The sequence below is a fragment of the Chelonoidis abingdonii genome, chromosome 2 (assembly GCF_003597395.2).
Source record: "Chelonoidis abingdonii isolate Lonesome George chromosome 2, CheloAbing_2.0, whole genome shotgun sequence".
In the NCBI taxonomy this organism is placed as follows: domain Eukaryota; kingdom Metazoa; phylum Chordata; order Testudines; family Testudinidae; genus Chelonoidis; species Chelonoidis abingdonii.
Window position 1 is genome coordinate 280,386,938 of NC_133770.1, and position 21,653 is coordinate 280,408,590.

General features: G+C 44.0%; 1 protein-coding gene across 1 annotated transcript in view; it reads left to right on the plus strand.

Moving 5' to 3' along the window:
- Nucleotides 1-3,365: 3,365 nt before the first annotated feature.
- FER1L6 (fer-1 like family member 6) overlaps nucleotides 3,366-21,653 on the plus strand; it is a 156,372-nt gene continuing 138,084 nt past the window's right edge. Inside the window, exon 1 of the mRNA XM_032803511.1 lies at nucleotides 3,366-3,483. Coding sequence (XP_032659402.1) covers nucleotides 3,464-3,483 — 20 coding nt within the window. The 5' untranslated portion in view covers nucleotides 3,366-3,463. The remainder of the gene's footprint in view (nucleotides 3,484-21,653) is intronic.

Genomic DNA, 21,653 nt, shown 5'->3' on the forward strand with positions numbered 1-21,653 from the left:
CTGATGACATTTACCCATAACCACCTGCGACAAATTTTTGGCCCCATCAGGCATTGGGATCTCAACCCAGAATTCCAATGGACGGGGGAGACTGTGGGAACTATGGGATAGCTACCCACAGTGCAACACTCTGGCAGTCGACGCTAGCCTCGGTACATGGATGCACGCCGCCGAATTAATGTGTTTAGTGTGGCCACGTGCACTTGACTTTATACAATCTTTCCAAAAATCAATTTCTGTAAAATCGGAATAATCTCGTAGTGTAGACATACCCATACATGGCTAATAAGGGTGAGGAGGTAGCAGGAATGGAGACCACATCAGAACTGTTGCTAATCATGCTCTGTTTACTGGGAAATCATTCTGCTCAGGCAGATAGTGCCATGCCCAGGAGCCATGTGGAAGAAGGCATGGAAGTGATTGTGTGAGGAGCTGATAAAAGGATGGACAAGGTGGGGGACACTGAGTCAGTTTAATGAGAGCCTGGATGAGAGATTTGGTTGTGGGGTTTGTTTTTTGATTAAGTATGAATGACAGCTTCTCTGTCTCCGCTTGCGGGAAAATTCTGTCATCAGATACACACGGACACTTGGGCCAAATGCAAAGGGCAGATGCGATGTGACATGACTTAAGCTCCCTTATATTGTTTTAGGCTCCCTGGGCCTGATTATACACTCATTTATACTGGTGTAGATGGAGAGTGACACCACAGAGGTCAATGGAGTTACACTGATGAAAGAATTAGGACCCCTTGCACTAATATAGACTCCCTTACACTCAGGCGGTGGTGAAAGTGTCAGAGTAGCCCTCACTGTACATTAACTTCCAAACCTTCCAAATGTTCACCTTCCTGTTAGTTTTCCCTCCCCTCTGAGTCCTCCTCCATCTTCATTCCTAGTGCTTGTTTCATTGCACTTGTCTTCTAGCGCCTTTGTTGGTGCTGTATACATAATAAAACATCATACGATGTAGAATATAAAACCCAAATCCATCAGGCACCCCTGACGAGCGCTGAGATCTGTTACTGGGGCTCTCTGAAACAGCACAATTTTAACCAAGACAGGATGATAGTTTAGATTTTGAAGGGCTAGAATTCAATATAAAGAAATAAAATGTTCCTTGTATCCAAAAACAAGTGCTGGAGGTTTCAGTTCTTGTTCATGCCCAAGCTGCATGAAAGATCCTGTGTGGCTTTTCTTCCTTGTTTCCTCATACATGTGACTCTTTTGGCAACACTTGGATAGTGTGCTGTGCCGGTAGGGAGAACTGAATTGAACGGACTGGCAAAATTATTGTGCGCCCAGTTATGTGTATTATCAGGTGACCAGAATCTGCCCTCTGAGTGATAATGAATGGGTATTATTTGTATCTGTCTGTTGATCCTTTTCTCCGAGCAGCATTTCTCAATATGTGGTGTTGGGTTTCTTCCGAAGAATTTTATATTGCAATGCAAGGTGTGTGTGTTTGTTTTCACTGAGGAGGCATCTGGTTAACTGCAGTCCTCTCCTCCCACTGTGTTCAGTATATCTGTCTTTGTGTTTGATCAGTAGATTGAGGCCAAATTGCTCTAGTTAAAGTAAACAAGACAATTCCTCGGTTCTTCAAATATATCTGCACTTTGTTATGGAAGCCTGAATTTCTTAGGTCTAAGGACTAATACAAACACATTCATAACAATACTTTGGAATTCTATGGCATCATTTGTTGAATGAATTGTCTGAGGATTTCAAATTGTGTTTACAAATGATCCTGGGAAATAGGTAACTAGAATCATTCCTATATTCCAGATGGATAAACTATGGGCACAGAAAGGCCATGTGATTTGTGAGGTCACAGTGAGCCAATGGCAAATCTAGGAATAGAAACCAAGATACTTATATTCTCTTCATTCCATGCTCTGAATATTACAACAGTTCTATTTCAGACGTCACTGGGGAAATGGAATTCCTTGCGTCTTCAGGCTTATTTCAATATTCTGGACAAACTCCTGTTGACTTCAATGGGATGTTGGCATGAGTAAGGGTGGCATGATTTGTTTCTTAGTTTGGCTAAACAAGGGTGGAATAAGTATGTGTGTTTGGCAGTGGAGAGAGATGCTAGGAACCTAACGAATATCTGAAGAGTGTAACTATTAAGGAAGGGGAAACTTGCTGAGTTTGGTGGTTTGGTTACAAATTCACAATTTAGGTTAATCCAAAGATGCTTTAAGTTTTTGGAACCTTTTATGTGAACCTGGACCCAACTAAGACCAAAACAAACCCTACTGGTCAGGGGTGGTAGAATTGGGAGGGCAAGAGTGGGGGCTATCCCTCCGCCATGGAAATATGTTACCACGCCCCCCCCAATGTTTTCTGCCCCCACAATATATGGCTAAGGTGAGAGCAGACTCAGAGCAGGACCTGGCTATGTTCTGCCCCTGTGCACATTTGTGAATGTGTGTGTGTGTGTAGATAGAGGGCAGAGACGAGAACAGGATGTCAAGAAGAGGTTGGAGGGACTGCTAACCTATGGTGCATAAGATTGGGCCAGCTAGCAGGATTCCTCAGTCCACCCTGGTCCTGACTTCCAGCCACCTGGAGTTCTTGTGGAGACACCCAGCCTGAGAGAGGGGCAGAAGCATGTGTACCAGCCATAGAGGTAGGGTGGGGGATGGGACATGACACTGACACCTGGGAAGGGGACCAGAGGATGCACAGCGTGACAGCCACTGGGGTCGGGTAGGTGGGGGATGGGACAGGGCACCTTCACTGGTACTTGGGCAGGGGTCACACAGGGCACCAGTCACTGGAGGGCTGGGGTGGGGGGACAGTGGGAGGATGGAACAGGGCACCTGGGCAGACAATAGGTATGCATCAGTGGACAGGGCTCCAGCTGCCAAGGAACTGCCATAGAAGGGAATGGCAGTCGGAACTACCAGGATGCCCCTTCCCAACCTGGAGTTCGCTACCCCTTCCCTCACAATCTGTGTAGCTCCCCTCATTCCCTGTATCTGTCCACCCCTTCCTATGCCTCCATCTCCCCTTTCATACTGATTGCTCCGCATCAAAACCATGTGAGATTCCTAAAAAACTCAAATGAAATTTGCTTTATTTTGTTTGGGTTTATTTGCACTTGAAACTCTGATGCTTATAGTGGGAATGTGAATCCACATAAAGAAAAAGTTTGTATGATGGAGTCCTTGAGCCAAACCCACTGAGTGTAGCATGGCTTCACTAAATAGTTAACTTCACTTGGACACTGTACCACTCTGGGAAATGTGCACTAGAATAAGAAAAGAGTAATGAATGCCATTATGTGTTTAAACAGTCCCACCTTGCAGTGGCAGATATCTCAGTGTGTTAATCATGAACACAGACAGACTCCAGTGCCAGCTGTGAAAAGAAACAACCCGCCTCAGGACAAGTCACTGAAGACAAAGTTGTTAATGGATTATTGACACCGTCCTGCAGTGAGAATAAGGAGAATGGAGAAACAAAAAGCAAAGTAATGTGCCTTCTATATTTCCATATTTGACTCTGAGAATGAGAGACAGACCAGAAGAGATGCAAATAAGGTCTAGGAGTATTTTAAGTACATAAAATTGCTACTGATTGGTTAGGTGATTCAGTGAAGGGTTTCATTTATGTTGGCAATTTTTTTTGGTAGACTTTGTTTAATGTTTTTAAATGTCTTTATTGAAGGAAGAATCATTAATTCCACTAAACTGTAAATGGGAAAAATGTTCACCTTTTAGACATATTTTATTCTGCTTTAGATTTTTTCCCTGTCTGCAGTTATTTAAACATGTAAGATATTTAGGGTCAGAGTGGGATCCCTTACCATGCTCACTCAAGTAGTCCTATGAAAGTCAATGAGACTGTTTATGTAACTGCTCACTAGTGTGAGTAAGGGATCACAATCTAATCCTTAAGGATGTCTCCTCCTGTGCACACTCATTGCTGTCAGTGATGTTAATGAGAGTTCTGTGCACAGATCAAGAAGATAATACAGAACAAGTCAATACTTAGAAAAGTGCATAAAAAGCCCAGAACCATATTTTTCATTTGGATGCTCATATACAGCTTTGAATGGGATGACTCCTGCAAGAATTCCTCGATTTCAGTGGGATGCATCCAAGGGCAAAATGTGTCTGTTTTTCACTGACCAAGTAGCATGCAGCAGATCATCAGCTGGTGGAAATTGTCAAAACACCAGCCCACCAACTGAGGATCTGCACTTGTGTGTGATGTGGAAAGGACACAAGCCTTTTGCTGGGAGACAGGGGCTTGGGGTTGTTTTTCATACCTGATAACTAGACTTAGATGCAGTATCTGGGTTTTAGCATATTTCTTTGCTTTTACCTAGTTTAATAGCAGAACTGACTGGGATGTGAGGGACCAGATTCTGCTCTCAGTTATAACGGTGTAAATCTAGAACAGGGGTCAGCAAACTTTCAGAAGTGGTGTGCTGAGTCTTCATTTATTCATTCTAATTTAAGGTTTCATGTGCCAGTAATACATTTTAATGTTTTAGAAGGTCTCTTTCTATGTCTATAATATGTAACTAAACTATTGTTGTATGTAAAGTAAATAAGGTTTTTAAAATGTTTAAGAAGCTTCAGTTAAATTAAAATGCAGAGCCTCCCGGACCAGTGGCCAGGACCCAGGCAGCGTGAGTGCCACTGAAAATCAGCTCACGGGCCGCCTTCGGCACGCGTGCCATAGGTTGCCTACTCCAATCTAGAATAACTTCACTGACTTCAGTGGAGTTACTTTGGATTTACACCAGTGTAAGTTTGAGCAAAATCTGGTCCAAGGTATTCAGTTGATTTGCCTGGCTATAATCAGCCTATAGACTATTGCGTGGCTTTGTTTTATTTATGAAGAAAAGAAAGCTGTATTAAATTTGCTTGGTCTGCTTTCCTAATTGATGCATTATAGGCAGATGAAAGTTAAAAAGGGGCTTGTAGTAGCCTAAATGAGTTTTAGATCAACCAAGTCAGTTTTTTAAATTATGTTGTTAAATTTGTTTTTAAAACTAAGAGAGGCACACGGGACTCGATTCTGAGTCATCTCTTGCTTAATGGGACTGATCCAAGTCTAGTGAAGTCAATGAGAAAGTTTCTGTTGACTTCACTGAGCTGTGTATCAGGCTGCATATTAAAGAACGTGCAATATTAGAGTAGAGCAGATTTTGAGAGACTTTGAACTGTCTAGTAGTTCTGAGATTATTCCAGAAGAAGTATCAGAGGGGTAGCCATGTTAGTCTGGATCTGTAAAAGCAGCAGAGAGTCCTGTGGCACCTTATAGACTAACAGACGTTTTGGAGCATGAGCTTTCGTAGCTCATGCTCCAAAACGTCTGTTAGTCTATAAGGTGCCACAGGACTCTTTGCTGCTTCCAGAAGAAGGTGATAGTAGTCTGTTTTCGTGTATTTGACTTAATGTATTTCATGATGATGATGAACAAGTGGTAGCCGATTTATAGGAAACTATGCCTGTAGGAACAAGAGGAGTCCTTGTGGCACCTTAGAGGCTAACAAATTTATTTGGGCATAAGCTTTTGTGGGATATAACCTGAAACCTATGCCTGTAGGGATCTCCATTTCATCTATCTCAAAGTACTGTGTGTCACAGTTCAGGGCAACTGTCCCTATGGTCCCTTGAGGGCACCCCTGTGTCTCCTGGCTCCTCAGTGTTGAACTGCCTTTCTCTGCAAACCTCAAGCAGTGAACTTTCTTTAGCTGTTTATAACTCATTTTCCCGTTTCTCTTTTTTGCTATTTTTTTCCTGAAAAGACTGTGAGGCACTTTGTGCTTTTTCCTTCTATAGTGTTTGCTTTCACTGCTGTTGGCACTTATAATAAATCACAGTCATAGACCCCACCACTGCCATCATGTATGTCACAGTTCAGGGCAACTGTACCTGTATTCCCACCCCCTCCCTTGTGGTACCTTGAGGGCCCACTCTAGGCTCTAAGCTCCTCAGTTGTCACCTCTCTTGGGCAGACACCCACAGTTTTCTCCCTTGTGACTGGGTTTTTTCCTGACTGCACAATTCCCTGTTTATGTAACCTACTCACTCCTGCGTGTGGTGGTCTGTCCCATCTAGTGGCACCGAGACCCCTTAAAGAGAGTGAGAGAGCAAGCAATTAATGAGTCTGCTCTACAGCCTTAGCTAACAGCCATATGGCTTTAAGCTCATGCACTAAGCTCCAGAGGTCCCAGGTTCAATTCTGCCCGCTGATGACTGGGGTCTGTCGGTGTTACAAATGGGGGCTCAGCTTGTCTGGGATTTCAACTGGCAAGTCTCTGAAGCTCAGGTCACGTACCCTCAGCTAGGGAAAGTATGTAACCCACACACCTCCTTGATGTGGTGCTCTGTCCCATGGAGTGGCATCTGCTCTACAGCTTTAGCTAAGAGCCATATGACTTTTAGCTCATGCACTAAGCTCCAGAAGTCCTAGGTTCAATCCTGCCTGCTGACGACTGGGATCTGTTGGTGTTACACTTACACTGTGATACCCCCAGCAAGTCAGACTGCCTAAAAGGCCGGTGTCTGTACTTTGCTTTCTCTCCAAAGGCTATGAACAGCAGTAATTGCCAGCAGTTACAAGTTACCACATAGCCCTTTATAAGCATGCACATTTATTCTTAAGGTGAAAGCATTGCAGAGAAAACATATTAAAACAATAAGAACCTGCATACCTGCTAAAAAGCTTACCAGAGATAACCTCCCATCTCCAACAATTTACAATCACCTCCCCTAGAGTTTCTCCACACAAACCACTTGACAGAGTTTGTCCCAAAAATCCATTCTTTTGCATATTGTTCAGTACAGTCTTTTGAAGTTCAGAACATTTCCCAGGGTTCACATCTCATTTCCCCACAAGAGAGAAGTTACATACAATCTTGGCCCACAATAATATATAAACCATTCATTTAATTCCATGGACCCAAAACCAACTGAATTCAATAAGGTGTCCCAACAATATTACTGGGAATTGCCATATCTGTCACACTAGAAACAGAGTTACTGCACTTGGTAGTTTTCTTATGAATTCCTAGAAACTTTCCACAGGATGGAAGATGGGAATCCAGTTAAAAAAATATTAGAGCCAAATACTAACATCCTTGCTCCAAAACAATGGGACCTTTGCTTGCATTGGGGCCTCAGGATCTGACCCTCAGGTTCTGACCCTCAGGTTGCAACTGCTGACATGTCAGCATAATTGTATACACAAAATAATACATAGGGGCTGCTTTATGAGTCACTATAGCAAGATGAATCAGAAGTAAAGGAGAAATCATCATCTTTGACCAAATTCTGCCTTCACTTTTGCCACCAGCTAAGGAGAGACTTTGACCCTTTGAGGTTTGGGAATTCAGATGCATCCTGTCTATTTGGGATTTTATTTACATACACTTCTGGTGTCTTGCAGATGCTGGAGATATTTGTGAAATGTTGGCCATATGTAACTAGAGCTGATCAACACATTCTGAGCCCAGTTGTACCACTGCACATCTGGAGTAATTCCACTGGAATCCGTACTTACTCCAGATTTACACCAATGTAGCAGACAGCAGGAGTTGGTCTAATAAAAATAAGTGGTGCAATTTATGTTTAGTAACAGGCAATGACTAATCTTTCTTTAGCTTGCAATGTTAAACCTTCTAACTAAAAATGGTATAGAATTAAAACAAACAAATAAAACCACTGCCATCCCCATCTCTGGATTTCCCTTGGCATCCCATTTTCTATGTGCCCATCTTGAAGATTATAAGCCCTTCACGGCAAAGATTCCCTGTATTTCTGTGTGTCCTGTGCTGCATTGAGCACATGGTTGATCCTACACAAAAAAGCAAACACAACTGCAAATGAGCTTGTCACTGATGCAGGTGTGGAGAATTCACCCATAGAAACAAACACAGAAGAGGAAGCAGGAACTTCTCGGGTCCCCCTCAGCTAGTTCTGTGACCTCACCAGGAAATGTTTGGCTAACTTGCCATTATCACTACACTGGGCAAGGTTTCAGGTTTCCTTTTGTCAACATTCAGTGAAGTGAAACCCCCACAAAAGTCTCAAGTCAGCTCTAGCCATCAGGGTCAGCTTTAGGAACTGTGAGGCCCGATTTGGTGGCGGCCCCAGTCTTAGGCAGAACTTTGGCAGTGGATCCTACTCGCTCTGGGTCTTCCACGGCACTGAAGGACCCGCTGCCAAAATGCTGCTGAAGACCAGAGCGAGTGAAGGACACACTGCCGAAATGCCACCAAAGACCTGGACCGCTGCCAGGTAAGTAAAAATTAAAAAGTTAGGCACTCTCCTTTAGAGTGCAGGGCCCTCTTAGGCACAAGGCCCGATTCGGGGAAATTGGCCTAAAGCCAGCCCTGCTAGCCATTCAGAGGGGTAAGGAAATAGACATTTACACATTTACACATGACATGTAACTTATCTAACAATTATGTCTCTACTGCATTTGGCCTATTTCTTGTCTAGCAGACATTCATAGGAAGTACAAAGCTACAGTTCCTGGTGAGATCCTTAACTGGCACAATATGATGAGTAGCAGAAAACTAGGGTGAGAAAATTCTAGTTACAATGAGTGCAACAGGGAAGTGTGGTGTGGCTGCACAGCAGTAAAGAAGCATTAGAAGGGATCCCTTGTTATCTTTCCTTGTGCTGTCAATCCACATACCACTCATTGTGGTAGGCATTTGGGATCTAACAGCCTTACTGTGAAATCTCTCAAACGTTAGTTTTCATGCACACCTCTCATTTCCACTAGATGGTTCTGCAGAGTAATTTTGCTGTGGGACTGTGAAAATGTAACCTGTTCCAATAGTTGATGGTAGTTATATTTGTGGTGTAATGGTTTGATGTGGTTATAGTAACCTTTACGGTTTGACATTTACTTCTTTCCATTTACAAGCTTGTATAACTGAGACACAGTGAAATTCACCCCCGTGGAAAGGCTTGCATCACTTAAGTCCTCAACACTGGGCTTCACCGATGTGTAGCATGCATCTGATGCTGGCCCTCTGCACAAGAGGGAATTTCATCTATCGAGAGCACTTTTGGGGCACACTGAGAATGAAAAAAACTCGGCACAAATGGAAAAAGCACTTTTCAGCATGAGCAGCCAGTCTTAATCACCAAATGAGTGTCCCTTGTGGACAAGTATTCATAGAGTAGGGCACCATCATTATAGTCAGCACTTACTAGCGCACTTGTCTCAACAGAGAGCCCAAAGGCTGAGTGACTGTGAAGATACAAGTACTTCTGCACCCAACAATGTGGCCCCACTCGCATGAGGTAGAGGCTCATTGGTGGGGTCCAGTGGAAAATCTTGCAGTGCTGCTGCCCAGGGTGTACATCTATATTTAGGGAAATCTGCCTGGGTCAACTTCTTATGCTGGTTTTCTTTCCCCTGTCCTGGTCTCTGCTGCTTTGTTTCGATGCATTTTGTTTCTCTCATAAACACTTGAAGCAAAAATCAAACTAGTCAGGGGAGGGATACCTCAGTGGCTTGAGCACTGGCCTGGTAAATCCAGGGTTGCAAGTTCAATCCTTGAGGGGGCTACTTAGGGATCTGGGGGAAAATCAGTACTTGGTCCTGCTAGTGAAGGCAGGAGGCTGGACTCAATGACCTTTTGGGCTCCCTTCCAGTTCTATGAGATAGATACATCTCTATATATTATTATTATTTATTAGTGTTTTCAGCATTAACCTGGATTCCCTACAGTGACGGAATGTTACTCAAACTGACACCATGACATGTCCAAGCTGATCACAGAGAACCACAAGGTGGCATTTCTGGGCTCAAGCATTGGGAACAAGAGCAGGGTTTGACCTGTCAGTGACTCCATTGTGAGTGGAGAAAGATTTGTAATTCTGAACACTGCTGATACCTGGTGATTTTCCTTATAATGACCCTGGAGCTGGAGCTCAAGCTACATTGTTTCTTGGAACTTAGGGGACTTTCCTGTTTTTCCACAAAGTCACATAATACTGAGAGTCTAGAGGTGTGCTAGGCAGATTATGTTCATATCTGGTAGATTTCACCCACCTTTGCAGGGGTCAGAGCAACACCTATGCATTGCTTTAATCCCCCCTTTTTTTCCTTTCAAGAAAAACCCACAAGATTTCATTCAAAGATCAGTGTCAGTATAAAAAGGAGTTCTCTCTCTCTCTCTCTCTCTGTATATATATGTGTAAGCAGAGTCAGGATAAGCTCTACCCTGACATCTGGTGGTGAATTATGGCGAGTGTGGAAAAGAACTTCAGGGACTGATCTTGTTTGCGTAGGCACACCCACCCTGCCTAGCATGAGTCCACAGCAGCCCAAAATGGTCACTTTGACAGCTGTGGGATCCCCAATTTCTCTGTTATTGGGGCAGGAGGAATAAAGTGTTGTTACCCTTTTTATGTGAATGAAGGATTATGGAACTGTTTTATGGCAGAGGGTCATCAACTAAGTAGTACTCGCTAGACAAGGGACATGGGTTCCAAAACCCAGTGAATAGAGAGAGATGGGGGACAGGTATGTGTAGCTGATGGTATGGGCCCCTTCTGAGGGCTTGGGACACCAATTGCATCTCCTCCTCTCTCCACTGTTGAATAGCAGAGCTAACTTTGATTCCATTAGGAGTCTAGCTAGAGGCTGCTCAGCTGAATTCACTTTGGGCCAATGGTGCACCAGCACTGGGGCTGCCCTACTACAAGCTGAAATCACTATAAGAGCTAAAAATTACTGAGCTGAGATCACTGAGTGCTGTGTTAACTGGTGGGGGACCCTGAAGATATATTGTTAAATGGCTGGCAGAGCGGAACAGTTTGCAAGATGGTTGGAGTGGCCCGCGGTACAGCAAGCGGAGTGGAGCAGTTTGCGGGAACAGCTGGAGTGGCTTGCGGGACGGCTGGAGGAGTGGAGCGGCTGGTGGAGCGGAGCCGTTCGTGGTGAAGGCTGCAGCAGAACTCCACGGAGAGGCGTGGCAGTTGGCCTTGGACCACGTACGGTGCCCCTTAACACCCCGTGTGCCCCCCCATTTCCACCCAGGCTTGGGGGGGAGGGGAACTCTGCAGATAAGCTTTTGAACTCTAGGGTGGCACTGACCAGGGACAGAAACTTTTGAGTTGTTGGACTTTGAGGTGATTGGATTTAAGACCCTGAGGGGAAAAGGACACTGCCAAAACTTACTTGGAGGTGAGTCTTTTGCTCATGGTTTGTGTTTTGAATCCTGTTTGTGGTGTTTCCCCAACATGATACTGCATTGTTTCCCTCCTTTATTAAAAGGATTTTGGTACACTCAGACTCCGTGCTTGTGAGAGGGGTAGTATTGCCTCTTAGAGGCACCCAGAGGGGGAGGTGGTATGTAATTGTCCCCTGGTTGCCGTCATTCCTCACTGTCATTAACGTTTGTTCTCCCCACAGTCATCTGGTGTTGTGGTGGGTCTGGGCGGCGGGGCTGCCGCCCAGTGGGTCGGTATGGGCACTCCCTCTTCCAATGACCAAGCTGCTTACAATAGTTACACATATTTTTGGCGAGTCCTGCCCCCCCCCGTCCATTTTATGTTGCCTTTTGGGAGGTCTCCTCTACCATCCTTGTTTTTTATTCCCAGCTTTTACAAGAGCTGCTAGCATTTTTACCTGCTTTGTTTTTTGTACCTTTTTTTTTGTGTTATATACACGGGTGGCAGCGCTTACCAGTTCATCCAGGTATTTCCCTTCAGCGCCCTCAAGTCGCTGTAACTGCTTTTTGATGTCCGGGGCTGGCTGAGAAATAAAGATAAGATGGACCGTGGACTGTGCATCCGCAGTCTTGGGATCTAGGTTAGTATAGGTACAAAATGCTTTACAAAGTCTCTCATAAAAATCAGAAAGGTGCTCCTCTTTCCCTTGCACGTATTATGGACTTTTGACCAATCCAGAGTTTTTTTGCCTGCCTGTTTGATACCTATTAAAATGCAGTTCCGGAATCTCTTTAAATTCGCTTGGTGGGCCGGATCATTCGGGTTCCATTGGGCCAGATTAGCAAGGGTTATAAGGTCACGGGAATGGCCGCCGGCTTCCGCGCCAGCCTGGGCCCCCCGAAGGACCCACTCCTTCTCCTCTGTGCTTAACAAACAATCCAAAAGTTGGCCCACATTTTGCCAATTGGGATTATGAGACTGGAAAATGGTACGGAATTGCCTATGGATGACATCTGGGTCATCCCTGAGGCGAGGCATAGTGGTTTGCCAATTCATAAGGTCCGCTGTGGTAAACGGAACATGAATGTGATGGTTCACAACATTTTCTTCCATCGTTGGAACTGGGATGACCCGGAGGGGTGCTTGAATTAAATTGCCCCTGGGTTTCTTCCCATAAACTGACCCCAATCTAGTGTGGGATGGACTACCCAAGAGGCTTAAAGACTCTGACCCACTACTCGTCATCCCGTCGGTAGCCGGTTCGTCTACTTGAGCTGTAGTGTCCTCAATTTTCCCGGGCGGGGGTTTCTGTGGTAGGGCTGCTATCTCCGAACCTCCGGCTGCAGAGGAAGATATCGAGCCCGTCCCACTTGGTAGTGCTGCTGCTACCGGTAGCCGAGGTCGAGGACAGTATATGGGGGGATTTTCTTTCCAAAAATCGGCCTCTTTAAGGGCAGAAGGTTTTGAGTATAGAGGGGCTTGAATATGTATTTTCTTTAAGCGACGATGAGCTTCATCGTCCCACAAGAACCAATAATCCATTTGTCCCTGTGCCTGGTTTTCCAGCACCAGGCACAGAGGAGTTAAGTGAGTCGGAATGTCAAAAGACCCGAACTTGGGCCAGTCGGTACCCAGGGCTGGCCAATCCTGGGTACAAAGCTGCAATAAATGCTTTTTTGACAATCTTTTCTGAACACCGGGTAAAGGCCATTTATTTAACGTGTAATTCAAAGGGCTTTTTTTAGAGGGTTTCCGCTGAGGCCCACCCATCTCCTTTTCTGGCACTTAAACAGAGAATTAAACAGAAAGAAGGAGGGAATAATGGTCTAATCCAAAAAATCCAAGCCAGCAATTTTTGCTCACACTGACTACTACAGGGGACAGAACAGAAGGATTTTAATACAACCTTAGGGCTTCCTTGCACGCTATGGCTTCCACCCTGAGGAATTACGAACAAGAAGCTCAGTTCCGCCCACACACCTAACACCCAAAGATATAAGACAGAAATACAGTAACCAGGTAACCAGAATATAACCAGAACCCAGGAAATGTTTTCTTATTTTATTAGGGCTTACCTTATTGGAGCACGAACCCCAGGGGCCGCTGTGAAGTGAGGAAGAGGGGCTAAACACCCTGGTGGCACCGCTCCTAGTTTGCCGCAGCCATCCGCAGTCTGATGTCCGAGCTAGGAGGGTCCCATCTGGAGTGCCAGAAACTGTTACCGAAATGTCGGGTCCGCCTAGCTGAGAGCCAATGACAACCAGACAGGGATAAGGAAAGGTTGCTTTATTCTGCAGAAGAAAGGAGAGTTCTGTACCTTGGTACAAAAAAAAAACTTTAACTTTATATAAAAACCAAGAATCTTTTATACACACTCACACACAGGCTTCGGTCGTGTTAGCATTTGATTGGTGGTTAGCAAACCCTGCACTTCTGTAATCTGCTCAGTGAAAACCGGTTTAGGACCAGCTTCAACTGCCTCTAGACCAATAAGAGAAGACAGTTCAAAAGTTCAGGCTACTGTGTCCGTGAGGTGTCCAATTTCTCCTAATGGTTGCCTGCTATTATAACTGTTAGGGGGTCGCTGCTGACTGTCACACTGGGTGGGGGCTTGAGCCGGTTTTGCATTGTGTTATTGAAATGGGACCCCTGCATATTGAACCTGGCCCTTGTTGCTGCCAACTCAGAGAGGCAGAAGGGTTACATATATGTATGTGTGTGTGTGTGTATATATATATATATCTCCAAAGTTTCATGCACACTTGTTATTTTTGCACACCACTAGTTCTCATGATGCTTTTGTCACATGACATATTTCTGCTGTGACAGGCTGTGATGCAATAAATCCCATGTTATGACTTCATTCAAGATCAAGCAGAAGGACAAGGTGGATGAGAGGGAAAAAGCCCTAACTGAAGGACCAAGAAAATAAAAATAAAAAGTGCAATAACTGTAAGGTGAAAACACTGGCCAAATCAATGACCTGATTCTCAGCTGGTGTCAACTGAGAGGGATAACTGCATTGACTTCAGTGGAACTACACTGATTTACATCAGCTGGGGATCCAGCCTAAATTACTTTTTCAGTTTATGTTCTCACTTCCAGTTTGACTTTTGTTAGTTCCATAGGCCATCCAGGATCCTTGCGTACCTTTGTGGCTGTTTTTGAGGTAAGGTTGAGATACTGTTCAAAATATGTCATTCAAATTATTGTAGTGAAGCTGGGCCATTTAGAATTAGAGGCTGAAGGTGTCTATGTCCAGATCTTTCCGTGGAGCAGAAAGATCACAGATGATGGTCAAAGATTCATAATATAGAGAGTCTGGAAGAATATAGAAGTAGAGGTGGAAGATGGCACAGTGTTTTAACTGTGTGGAGATGGTGCAAGCCCACTGGAGTTGGGGTTTTTTGATTGTCCATGATGAAACTATGCAGGCAAGGGCTATGCAAATATCTTTTTCTCAAATTTACCAGTGTAGCTCAATGTTCTTATAGACTCTATCCCTTTCCAACTACCTAATCCTTTACAGCTCAGGGTTTCTGATAGCACTAACTTAACAACTCCATAATTTCACGGTCTTCAACAATATATAACTTTAGCAAGCACTGTTGGAAACCTTACACTGTGAGAGAAGTGGTCAACAAAAGCATTCCTGTCTCTTACAAAGTGACCTGTAGAATGAAAAAGTTGGAGCTACCATTAAATTAGACTTGTCCGTATTGATGTTAAGGTGAAGAACTTCTGGATTCTGTTGCATGTTGTGGCATTGTCCAAGAGGGATGCTTTTAGAGTGATGTCAGTCTCAGAGCACATGGCTGTAATGATTGTGGATACCACAAACCCTGCAGTTGATGTTAGTTTATTTTAGAAGATTTAGTGGACGACTTCAGGGAATTATCAGAGACTGGGAAGAGTGTTGCTATGTGCATGCTTCATGACAAAAAAGTAAAATAACCCTTTCTAAAGTGAAAATTAGCATCCGTACCTCACATCTCTGTCACATCATCCTTTTTACTGTCTCATAATACGGTCGTTTGAGCAGGTCAGGCGGGATGCACTATGTTTATTATTTATATTTTTGACTGTGTCACTGACTAGTTGTGTGACTATTTAGTCAGCCTCTCTGTTCCTCACTTTTGCCATCTGTAAAGAACTGTTAATATCTGCTCTTGTAAAGGGCTGTGGAATCCTCAGGAGAGAAGCACAATGTAAGTCGGTGTAATGTAAGAACTAGGGGTCACTCAATGACTTAAAGAGATACATATAGAACAAACAAAAGGAAATCTCTCTTCATGCAGAACGTGGTGAATGTGTGCAATTATTTTCACTGCTCTAGGAGAGCAATGAATCACATATTGTGGATGGATTATTTTGAAAGGTCTGGGTGATTTCATGACAATATTTGTAACTGTGCATGCTGAAGAATGTTTTAGGATATAAATATAACTGTTGACATCAGGAAGGGATTTACCCCCATTAAATCCTGCCCTCATTGATGCCAATAAAAGTCTTTTAATTGACTTTAGTGGGAGTTGGTTAGGGTCTATACACACACTGCAGAATTGCTAGGTGGATGGGTTCTTTCACTCCTTCTAAAGCATCGTGTACTGGCCATTGCTGAAGGGATGATACCAGGTTGGATGAACCAATAGTCATATTTATTCAGTCCACAAATCCCATATGTGTATTTTAGGGATTGCAGTGTGGGGAAAAGGGAACTAACCATTCTAGCAAAAAATATCTTTTTGAGATGCTGGATAAACTAGGTGGCTTGAATTATATATTGTCTGTCTTTCCTGATTTATAGGGCTAGGATATGAATTATTTTACTGTATGTTTATATACAGGAGACACATTATTCATTTCTCCACTGATCTTTTTCATATAATATGTTCTATCCTGTTTAGAATTCCTTTATTATTGCATCTTATTTAACCTCTTCTCCACCCAATAAAACACACATTGAATCCCAAACGACAATGTTTTGGTGCTGATCCTTTGCAAGTAGGATCATTCAGGATTTTTCTCTGCGAACTGGTAAATGTAGCTGAGCAAAAAGTGGAATTTCCATCCTGTGGGAAATTCCAATATTTCAGCATTTCTCTTTGTCCTGAATTGAACTGAAAAATTGAAAAGTTTGTGGAACAAAAAGTTCTGAAATGGACATTCCTGAACTGAAACATTTAGTTTTGGTTTGAACTGAATTGATAGGTTTTGCTTCCAGTTGGTTGAAGTTTGACATTAAACTGCAGGTGCCTCTGGAGGCACAATGCTTCATGGAAATTGGCGTTTGGATGCCTCTTGCACCCATGTGCCTGTATAAGTCAGGCTTCTCGGCTGCTCTTCATCTCCAGTGGTTTTTAAGCTAGTCTTGATTCCAGCCATGCTGCTGACAAATATCGGAATGTCCCTGCCTCAGAACAGCTGTTGATAAATGCCATAGAAACAGAAGTGTTTGTTTAGTTCATCATCCTGTTTCCATCATTTACACAGGCTGATTCATTCTTGAGAACAGCACATTCTTTTGAGTTGTACTCCTGCAAGGCAGGTTGTTTTTAAACGGAGTTTGTTCGGTGGTGATTACCAGTGCAGAAGGATGTAGGTTTGGGGCTATGGTTTTACAATTCTCATTTTACAAAGCCTTTGTTTGAATAGCTTTTTTAGCAGTGTCGTATGGCAGTGACAGCTTTGAATAATAGCATGCAGTTGTCTATGATAGAATGTGGAGATGGGAAAAGCTTCTTTCCAGAATTTTCAGGGGATCTGGAGCATTTAAGGTTTCAGTCTGCTTTGATTAAATTGATTTTTCTTTAGTGGTCTGGGCAGCTTGTAATAATTTTTTTCTTCTTATGAGTGTTTTGTATTTCCTGGCTCTGGCAGTAACTGGAAGCAGAACTGCTGCATTTCCACAAGAGGCTGATTTCAAGCCCAATTTAATAGGCTCACGAGAATTGGATAAGTTCTGGATGAAGCACCTGAACTTTTGACTGCTTATCAGCATCTAACTGCAGAACTTTCTGGTTTTCTTTCTATTTTAACTCTGGCATGATTGTGGCAGCAGCTGTTTTGTGAACTGCTGGAGTTCGAAATTAATATCTCATACCAAATGAAAGTTTCAATTCCACACTTTGAGATGATATTAAACATTGGCTAGTAGCTGTGGCAGTTCCCAAAAGGGTTGCCTAAAATCATACCAAAACTGAACCTAGAAGTTGTGAAGAGAGAGCGGGTCAGTGGCTGATTAGCCACTGGGTCAATGGGAGGGGGGCCCAGAAAAATGGGTGCCCCTGCACCCTGACCTTCTCCCCTTCCCCACCCAGCGCTCCTGCTGGAGAGCGGGAACGGGATGTGGGGGGTTCGCCTGCTCTGCCTGGCACTCCTGCCAAGGAGTGGAGTTGAGGTATGGGGGCTTGCCCTGCTCTGTCCACCTGGCAGTCTTGCTGGGGAGTGGGAGAAGCCCCTGCATCCTGATCCCACTCCCTGGCAGGAGCGCTGGGCAGAGGGTGGGATGGAGCAAACCCCTGTGCCCCAACTCCATTTCCCCAGAACGAGTGCAGGGATGAGGGGGTGGGAAAGGGGACTTCAGGCAGAAGGGGTAAGGAGGGGCCCCCACTTGCTCTGGCCCAGGGCCCCACAAAACCTTAACCTGCCTCTGGAGAGGGTAATCAGAAAGAAGTGATTTTGAAGTCCACTATCTCAAGACCTGCCAGGGCTAGAAATGAATACTTCATACGACTAGAAAGCTGGGTTGCTAGCCCTAATGGTTCTTGTGATACCAGTTTAAAACTGTCACTGGCTTCTCAATCTAAGAGTGTTTTTGCCCCTGTTCCTGAGGTGTATGATATTAATTAGGTAGTGCCATATAGTAGGCATTCATAGCACTTCATCAAATGCATATTTTAGTAGGCCCCCAACTCCCAACCCAGTCTAAACTAGATGGATATGGAAAACAATTAAAAGAAAAGAAACAAGGGCTTCAACGGACATGATTAGAATGGACCAGTGATGGAAAGCTGAGTAACAGAAAGTGTGTCTTAATGAGAGATCTGAATGTGGAGCTGGAGGACTCCTGGGACATGGGTAGCAGGAGGGAACAGCATGAAAAAGGGAATATTAGTAAAACTTAGACCTCAGACAAATGTTATTTTTGCCACTGAATTATATATCACCTAGAGATTGGGCATAACTTTATTAAACCACTGGGGAGCATGACATATTCCTCACTCCTCCATTGCTCAATTCTTGCCTGGCAGATTTCTTGAAGCTGAATCTCTTAGCTTCTCACAGCCCTGGTGACAATTTTATGTGTGCAACAGAATCTTTCTGTTGTAGAAGTAAAAAAAAAAGAGTGTCTCAGTGATGGTGTGATGTTGCGCTCCATATGTTTATGGAAATACATTATATTCACACTCATAAACATAACTGGAACATGCTTTATGCAAAAAGTCTCTTGTAAGGTATCATTACAAAGCTTATAATCTACTGAGTGTGTTCATCCTATTTGTATGTAGTGCATTCTTGTATCTAAAATTAGAAATATGAAGCATATCTCTGAAGTCTTATTGTAATTATGCAAAGTGTGGGCCATTAATGGTGGCTTGGAATCTTGATGGCTCCCATAAACTAGGACAATTGACTGTAGATGGCTCTGTTTACCTGCAAGCCTCCAGTGCATATGCGTGGGTCCATCCTGGAAGAATGGAGAGGGGGCTCACAGATCATGTGAACATGTCACATGATACTGGAATCCATCTTAAATCTGGTGCTTTTCCATTTAGAAGGAGGGGTGGGAACTGAGAGAGAGACAAAGGATTCCCGCCTTGTGCCAAAGCTATAAAAGGGGGTGGAACAGAACAAAAGGGGCTTCCAGTCATGAGAAAACCCCTAGTTTCCCCCTAAGATTCCTGCTGGAACTGACAAGGACTGTTCCAGGGGAAAGGATTGGGCCCAGACTAGGAAGGAGTCTAGTCTGTGAAAGAAGCTTATCAGAGTATCTCTGAGGGTGAGATATTATCTGCAATCGGTTTCTTAATGTATTAGGCTTAGACTTGTGTGTTTTGTTTTGTTTTGCTTGGTGACTTACTTTGTTCTGTCTGTTATTACTTGGAACCACTTAAATGCTGCTTTTCATAGTTAACCAAATCACTTTTGTTTATTAATTAACCCAGAGTAAGTGATTAATACCTGGGGAAGCAAACAGCAGTGCATATCTCTGAGTGTTATAGAGGGTGGACAATTTATGATTTTATCCTGTATAAGCTTTATACAGAGTTGTCAAGGTATTTCTCCCCAGTTGAACTTAGCGTCCAAAAGTGGGGCCTGCATGTACCCTTCTAAGCTTAATTCCTAGCTGAGATCTGATAGCGCCGCCACCAGCCAAAATATAGTGTTGGTTTGACACTTTCTTGTTCCCCCAAAAACTTCCCTGGGAACCCAAGACCGCAAACCCTTGGGTCTTAAACAAGGAGAAATAAACCATCCCCCCTCTTTCCCCCTCCCAGGACTTTTCCCTCCCTGGGCTACCCTGAGTGACTACACTGGTCCAAACTCCTTGGACTCTTAAAACAGAGGGAATAACCAATCCATCGGCTTATTAACTTACCTGAAGTGCTTTAAAGACCGCTAGGTTACTAGCGTATGAGCCTCCTGCTTAGGCTGTGTCCGTTACTTTTATCACCGTCCCTTTGATGCATTATCTTCCGTCCCCGACAGCGTTTTCATACTTATCATACCCGTTTACTCAGTAGCAGCACTACCTCCTTCAGTTGTCTCTTACGGATCTTGGCCTACTATTACCTTCGATTACAGCCGATCTGCTGAGCGACCGCTGTCTGAACCAGCCCTCGCTGGCCTGATATATCAGTACCCGTCCCTCCACGACAGAATCCCAGTATTGTGTCAACTCCACCGGCAGTCCTCACGGATATCCTACGTCCTTCTTTTCCCCCCCCCCCTTTCCCCCCACACAATTCCTGGTAAGTTCAGATCCAGTCCCCTTGGGTCTTAAACAAGGGGAAAAAAATCAATCAGGTTCTTAAAAAAGAAAGACAGAAAAAATAAAAATTATCTCTGTAAAATTAGGATGGAAAATGTTTACAGGGTATTCAGATCATATAGACTAGAGGGACTCCCCCACCCCCAGCCTGAAATTCAAGTTACAGCAAACAGAGGTAAAATCCTTCCAGCAAAATACACATTCACAAGTTAAGAAAACAAACATAAGACTAATCCGCCTTTTCTAGCTAGTACTTACTATTTTGAACATGAGAGACTGTTTAAGAAAGGTTGGAGAAAGACCTGGTTGCACGTCTGACCCCTCTTAGCCCCAAGGCGAACAACCAACAAAACAAACAGCACAAACAGACTTCCTTCCACCAAGATTTGAAAGTATCTTGTCCCCCGATTGGTCCTCTGGTCAGGTGTCAGCCAGGTTCACTGAGCTTCTTAACCCTTTACAGGTAAAAGAGACATTAACCCTTAACTATCTTTTTATGACAAGAGTAAAATGGATTTATTTGGGGTTTGGATCCCACTGGGAGCTGGGTGTCTTGGTGTTAGAGAGAGGAATACTTGCTGAGCTGTTTTCAGTTAAGTCTGCAGCTTTGGGGGCATAGTTCTGAACCTGGGTCTGTGTTGCAGCAGGTTAGCGTGTCTGGCTCAACTTGCCAAATGATGTTTGAACAGCTAGCCTAGTGAGAGAGAATCTCATGGCAAATTAAATGCAGGAAGAAAGCTAAGCTGCCAGACACTTCTCATAGTAAACAGTCTGTTTTTGTTTCAGTGCAATAAGGCTTCAACTGGTGACAATATAGCCCCTCTGCATATCAGTGGTAAATTTCCTGCACAAAGTATTAATCAAATAGAAGCATCTGTTATAAAATAGAAGCATCTAATAAAATAGAAGCACCTGGGGCCAAATCAGCTTCTGGCAGCCCTGGGGCTGAGGGGAGCAAAAAGGTGGCTTACAAGTGAACTTTTCCATCTAGCGTGGCTGAGCTGCACTGAACTTCTGGCCCAAGATTTATACTACTGAGTAGAGTAAGGCCAATTTAACATAAGGCAGGAAGTTTAATTGTCGATTAGACTGTGCTATACTATGGACCTTAAAGCAGCACAGCTGTACTGCTGGAGCTGTGCCACTGTAAGTTCTCCTGTGTAGCTGCTCTAAGCCGACGGGACAGAGCTCTCACACCACACAATTAAACCACTCCAACGAGTGGTGGTAGCTATGTCAGCAGGAGATGCTCTCCTGCTGACATAGCACTGTCCACACCAGTATTTCTGTCAGTGACTCACATGCTGGTCAGTGGGGTGTTTTTTCACACCCTTGACCCACAAAAGTTTTGCCAACAAAAGTGCTAGTGTAGATAAAGCCTGAGAAATCAATCATGCTTCCTGTAAGGCTGAGCTATGCAGGGGAGAGAGAAGGGCTCCACCAACACAGTGGAGATGGGTGGGAGCATTTGAAAGGCGTCAGTTTCTCATA